The sequence below is a fragment of the Moschus berezovskii genome, chromosome X (assembly GCF_049115385.1).
Source record: "Moschus berezovskii isolate FMDL1 chromosome X, NW_MosBer_1.0, whole genome shotgun sequence".
NCBI classification, from domain to species: domain Eukaryota; kingdom Metazoa; phylum Chordata; class Mammalia; order Artiodactyla; family Moschidae; genus Moschus; species Moschus berezovskii.
The window spans coordinates 41991406-41997405 of record NC_142488.1 but is presented as its reverse complement, the minus strand read 5'-3'; the positions used below and the strand labels follow the sequence as shown (position 1 = coordinate 41997405).

Here is a 6000-nt window from a genome sequence, read left to right as displayed (position 1 = left end):
AAGCCTTAGAACAATTTGACTCAGCTTTCAGCTTTTTAACCTCCTCATCAATTGAAGGCTTCCCATGGTAGGTTTCTCCACTTCAAGGAAAGGACTTTCTTCAGCTTTGTGAATACCTTTACCAACAACAATCATATGTGACACCTCTTCTTGATCTGATGACATCTAGCAGTCCTAAGATGGACTGATGTAACTATGCACATAACGTAACTTCTAATTTTGATTAAGTTTTAACTTGATTTAATGACTATTTTACCTTAAATCTGTAACTATATAACGGGGTTTGTTTCTAACCGTGTGAAGGCTTTTAGGTTACAAATGGTTGTCTAGGCTCCTATGAGTGTCATAGCCTCCTCCAACTATTACTTGGGGCCTCTGGATCCGAAACCGTCAATATGAGGGTTAGGAGAAAATGTTGCCTCAACAATTTAAGGATGATGCTCTTCAACATCAGGAAATAGTTATGGAATGAGAACGATGCCCCTTTCTCTTTTCAACATAATTCTCCTAAAAGAAAAGGGGAAAATGAGAGAGTCAGTTCCTAGGCAGGTTGATAAGAAGTCCAGGGTCCTCAGGGAGAAAGGGGTCTGGGGCTCTTGAGGAGGAGATAGGGGTCTGAAATTTTCAAGAAGGAGGAAAGGGCAAACATCTTTTTTTCCCTCACATAAAATGTTTTTTTCTTTAAGCCCGGAACTGATGATTACACAACAAATAACTCAGTTTGAACTCTGTACTAAGGATTATATAACAACAACATATATATATATATATATATATATATATATAACAACAATATCATGTTTGAGGACAGTTTCTCCACCTGAGAACCTTTTGGCTAATCCTGTTATCTAAAAATGTAAATTACGAGAGTGGATCTAGTAAGATCTTTACAACCTTGAGAGATTCTTTTGATTTGTTGTAATAATTAATTAAAAAGTATATAACTCCCTTGCTAACCCTAGCGAAGGGGCACTCTCCGTCCCCCTTCTGATGTCTATGTCAGAAGCTTTCTCTGTCCCTTTTTATACTTTAATAAAACTCTGCTATACAAAAAAAAAAGCATCAGTTCTTCGGAACTCAGCTTTATGGTCCAACTCTCACATCCATACATGACTACTGGAAAAACCATAGCTTTGACTAGAAGGACCACTGTCGGCAAAGTAATGTCTCTGCTTTTTAATAAGCTGTTAAGATTGGTCATAGCTTTTCTTCCAAGCAGCAAGCATCTTTTAATCTCATGGCTTCAGTCACCATCTGCAGTGACTTTCGAGCCCAAGAAAATAAAGTCTGTTATTATTTTCTTTCTCTCCCCATCTATTTCCCATTCAAGTACAGTGCCAAGATAATGACTATCCTGGGTAGCAGATCAAGGTAGGGCTTGGAATCTTTCTGGCCCTCAGGAAATTGTTATCTCTGACTCTTTCTCTTGTCTTTGCCCCTCCATGACGACTTTATCTCACTTTCCTCATCCATAAAATGGGTTGTTGTAAGGTTTAACCGGAATTATGCATGTAAAATGCTGAGTACGGTGCCTGGTACCAGAAAAACCTTCACATTACGTTTGTCCTTCTCTACTACTCCATTCCAGGGAGTCATTTGAGGTGCTAGAGGAGGACATCCCGATCTGCCATCCTCCGAGACCCCGAGCTGCACAGCGCACCAGGGCAGGTGATGGGAAACTACTGTGTAGTGCATAAGGCCAACAGGGAGTGGTGGCCCCGGGGATGGACTCTTGGAGGCCCTGGCGTCCACCCTCACCAGATTTGAGCCGCAGACCTCCGGGCGGGAACGGGGGCGGTGCACTCCAGCCCCGCCGGCGCGTAGGCGGGCGGGAGGGCGGGGCTCCGCGACCCGAAGCCCTGGGCCGCCAATATAGGCGCTCGGCGGAGGCGCTAGTGCGCGGGGGCAGCGCTGCGGGCGGGGGCCGAGCTCCACACACCGAAGCAGCTGGCACCAGGGTGGCCCGGAGAGGGGCGAGCAACATGAGCAGCAAATGCGACGTGGTCGTGGTGGGGGGCGGCATCTCAGGTCAGTGGCGGCTGCGCGCCCTCTTTCTCCCTCCCAGGGCTCCGACAAGTGGCCGCCCCGGGAGGCACGCGGGGCGGTCGTGCGGCCGGGTGTCCCCCGGAGCCCCTAGACTCTCCGTGCGCAGGAGGGGATCGAGATGGTCCCAAGCGTCGCACACGGAATCCTCCCTCAGGGGGAGAAGGATTTGGTGGCCCCCTCCCCTCCCCGGATAGAAGCCGGAGGATGTCTTTTGAAGGTCTGGGGCTAGACTTTGAACTTCTGCCCCGGACAGCTGCCAAGCCTGAGACTGCTGGAATTTTCAAAGCGCCGGGGGGTGGGGAGAGAGGGTGGTGGTGAGAAAACGGGCATGGGAGAGACTCTTACTAGGGGGTGGTATAAAGGTCAGTCGCTTGCCCCAAGCAAAGGTCAGTCCTTTTGCTCCAGCCCGACCTGAACACTCTACACTCTCACTCGGAGCAGGCATGGACCACGACGTGTTGTTATTCTGGAACCAGGAAAACCACCTTGAACAGCTTCCCATTCAAAAAAGAAGGGATTGGACCCTGGGGTATCGACCCTCCTGACCCCGATTCTGTTTCCACGATTGCCATGGGTCTACCTGCGGCTGCAGGGCCTTCTTGTCAAATGCCTTCTTGTCGAATGTCTCCTCTCCTTCTGCCCCTTGTTCTCCTCCCCCCCGACACTCAGTGGAGGGTGGCCAAAAAGCTTAGAAGGGATGGGGGACAGAAAGTCCCCTCATAGACACGGGGAAGGGAGGTGGGACTGGGCCTCCTCAAACAGACACCAGAAGATGGATGAGGTCAGCAGGGGAACCCACCCTCTGAAGAGAGTCAGGCAGATCCTATGGGGAGGGGTCAGTGGAATATTAAGTGATGCTTCCAGAACAGCCTGTCTCACAGACCCCTGAGAATGCTTTGGTCCAACACCCAGGACCTCCTGATACTTCAGCAATAATGCGGACACCTCCAAAATCCACCATGTGTTGACTAAGACGTGCCCTAACCAGACGTCAGGAGCCGGCCTCCAACTTGCTCCTTGGGGGGCGGGCAGGGCAGAGGTGCTCAGATTCTCTTGTGGCAGGTGAAGAAAGCAAGGTGCTGGATGTTGGATGCCATGCCTCCATTCCAGCCTTCCTCACCTTTGAGTCAGATCTCAGGCTATTCCTTCTGTTTTCCTGGTCCCCCCACCCCTTCCCCGAGCTCACCCATGCCAGGCTCTGTGCACGGTGCTACAGATGCTTTAAGTACAACAGCATGCTGTGGTGGGCTCTGGCTATATAGATTCCATTTTCATTCAGTATTTTTGACATCATCTCTCATAGAGGAACTCGGTGCGTGTCTGTTCTGCCTTGCACAGCACTCCCATCTTATGGAAGAGAAAACCTCTCTTTCTAAGCCTTCAAAGTCCTTTTCTTACCCAAACTATGTCTAATATGTTCCTGTTCTTCATTTCCCCCTTTATTTTGTTTTTTTCTGATTCATTCTCCAAACCTTCACACTCACTCAAATTATTCATGTAAGACTCGTACTGGAAGGATAGATAAGGGTTTAGCTGTTTTTGACAGCAGTGGTGAATCTCTGCTTTTTGACTCCCAAACTCTCCAAACGAGCTGGTGAGTAGATCTGTCTTTTCTCAAGGATATCACATGGAATAGGCATTGTTCTAAAAACTGAGGAAACAGGGTTCCAAGACCTTACTCAATTGCTTTATCTGCTATGTGAGGATAACACCAACTAGTCATAGCTAGATTACAGGGTCATTCTAAAAGGTGGGTGAAGCAATGTGTGTGAAAATGGCTTTGCAAAGTCATATATGTATGACACAAGGGATTACAAGAGTTTTGCTCATTTATTCAAACAGTACACATTAGGGCAGACTGTGGTTGAGGATGCAAAACTAGATCACATTTTTCTTGTCCTGGAAGATTTATCAGTCTAGGAAAAGAGATGAGGTATCCATACAAAGACAATACAAGGTAGAAAGTGGTAGGTGCTACAAGAGAGGTCCATTCATTAGTTCATTATCCATTCATTCAAGGAACATTTGCTTCCTGTCCCGCATCCTATCCCAAAGGGAAGGAAAGATGAATTAGGCAGAGCCATTGCCCCTGGGGTACTCACAAGCTGATGTGGGAGGCAGAGTCGTGAACGAGTGATACTAATGACCTACGATATATGCCTTTTCCTAGGACCTCCTACTGAAGGTTATAGGAGAGGTGAATGTTGAACTCTAGGTGAATGTTGAACTCTGCCTGAGAATATCCAGGCAGACTTGACAGGGATGGTGAAGTAGATCTTAAGGAATGGATATGAATTCACCAGGAGACTGGATGAAGAAAGTATCTGAAGCTAAATATAGCTTAAATAAAATCACAAATATGTGAGATATTCTCATGCTTAGGAAAGATAAGAACTTTAGCACAGGGACTTCCTTGGTGTTTCAGTGGTTTAAGACTTGGCCTTCCAATGCAGGGGGTTGTGGGTTCAATCCCTGGTCGGGGAGCCAAGATCCCACATGCCTCAAGGCAAAAAAAACCCAAAACATAAAACAGAAGCAATGTTGTAACAGATTCAATCAAGACTTTAAAAATGGTCCACAGGAAAAATTCTTAAAAAAAAAAAAAGAAAGAACTTCATTGTGGAGAATTGAGGGGGACTTGTGGGAGACCAAGCTACAAAGGTGGGTAGGGTGAGTTGTAGGTAGCCTTGTATGTCATCACCCAAAGATTTAGCTCCCTGGTGACTCAGATGGTACAGAATCCACCTACAATACAGGAGACCCAGGTTCAATCCCTGGGTCAGGAAGATCCCCTGGAGAAGGGCATGGCTTCCCACTGTAGTATTCTTACATAGGAAATCCCATGGACAGAGGAGCCTGGCAGGCTACAGTCCATTTGGTCATAAAGAGTTAGACACGACTGAGTGGCTAATTTTGGGGGCTTCCCAGGTAGCGCTAGTGGTAAAGAACCCACCTGCCAATGCAGGAGACATAAGAGATACAGGTTCGATCCCTGGGTCAGGAAGACTTTCTGGAGGAGCATGGCAACCCACTCCAGCATTCTTGCCTGGAGAATCCCATGGACAGAGGAGCCTGGTGGGCTACAGTCCATAGGGTCACAAAGAGTCAGACATGACTGAGTGACTTAGCACACACACAGTCAATGAATAGCCACTAATGATTTTTTACAAAGTGATATGTCAAGTGACATATCACAAACAAAAAGAGGAATGTGCAGAAGAGCAGGTTTGGGGAAAGATGGAGCATCTAGAGTTGAAGGTGCTGATAGAACACCCAGGGAGAGATGTCTAGCAGCTGCAAGTGCAAAGAATAGGTTGGGCTGACAGATTTGTGTGACAGAGATGTTTTAGTTGAAGCCCCTGAAGTCTGTGAAATGACCCAAACCAAGAGTGGGGAGAGAAGACAGGATGCCTAGGACAGAACTGGTTGAGGGGGTGCTCACCTCCTCCACTGGGAGGAAGATATTTCAGTCTTTATAGGTTGATGAGAGAGATGAGGAAATTGAGAAACTGCAAAACACTTGGTTAATATAAAATCTTAGCTCATATGTCATTTACCGGGGGCAGCCTTCCCAAATCCCTCCAAATGGGTTGAGATGCCTTTGTTTAACTCTCCTCTGCCATCTTGTTCTTTTCCTTGAGTTTTTAATTGTTCACATTTTAGTGTCATGTCTTGTTCAATCACTTTCTTCTCCACTAGGCTGTAAGCCCCTGGAGCCCTGGGAAGTGTTTCTATGTCTCCTGGAGAACCCCCAAACTCCAGCTCCAGAGCTCCGCCTGGCCTAGTTAGCACTCAATAAATGTGTTAAATGAACAAACTTTAACATTATCCCCACAAAGCAGCAATTGATTGCATCTGAAATTCACATCCACTTACTCATGACCCTTTTGCATGTCCTGCCAAATCTTATTGAGTAAGGGAAAAATGGTAAAATCAGAATTTTAGAATTAGTTG

The 6000-nt window shown here is 46.8% G+C and overlaps 1 protein-coding gene across 1 annotated transcript in view; it reads left to right on the top strand.

Moving 5' to 3' along the window:
• The first annotated feature begins 1884 nt into the window (after positions 1-1884).
• The window catches only part of MAOB (monoamine oxidase B), a 120658-nt gene continuing 116542 nt past the window's right edge, over positions 1885-6000 (top strand). Inside the window, exon 1 of the mRNA XM_055393644.2 lies at positions 1885-2028. Within this exon, the coding sequence (XP_055249619.1) occupies positions 1983-2028 (46 nt within the window). The 5' untranslated portion in view covers positions 1885-1982. The remainder of the gene's footprint in view (positions 2029-6000) is intronic.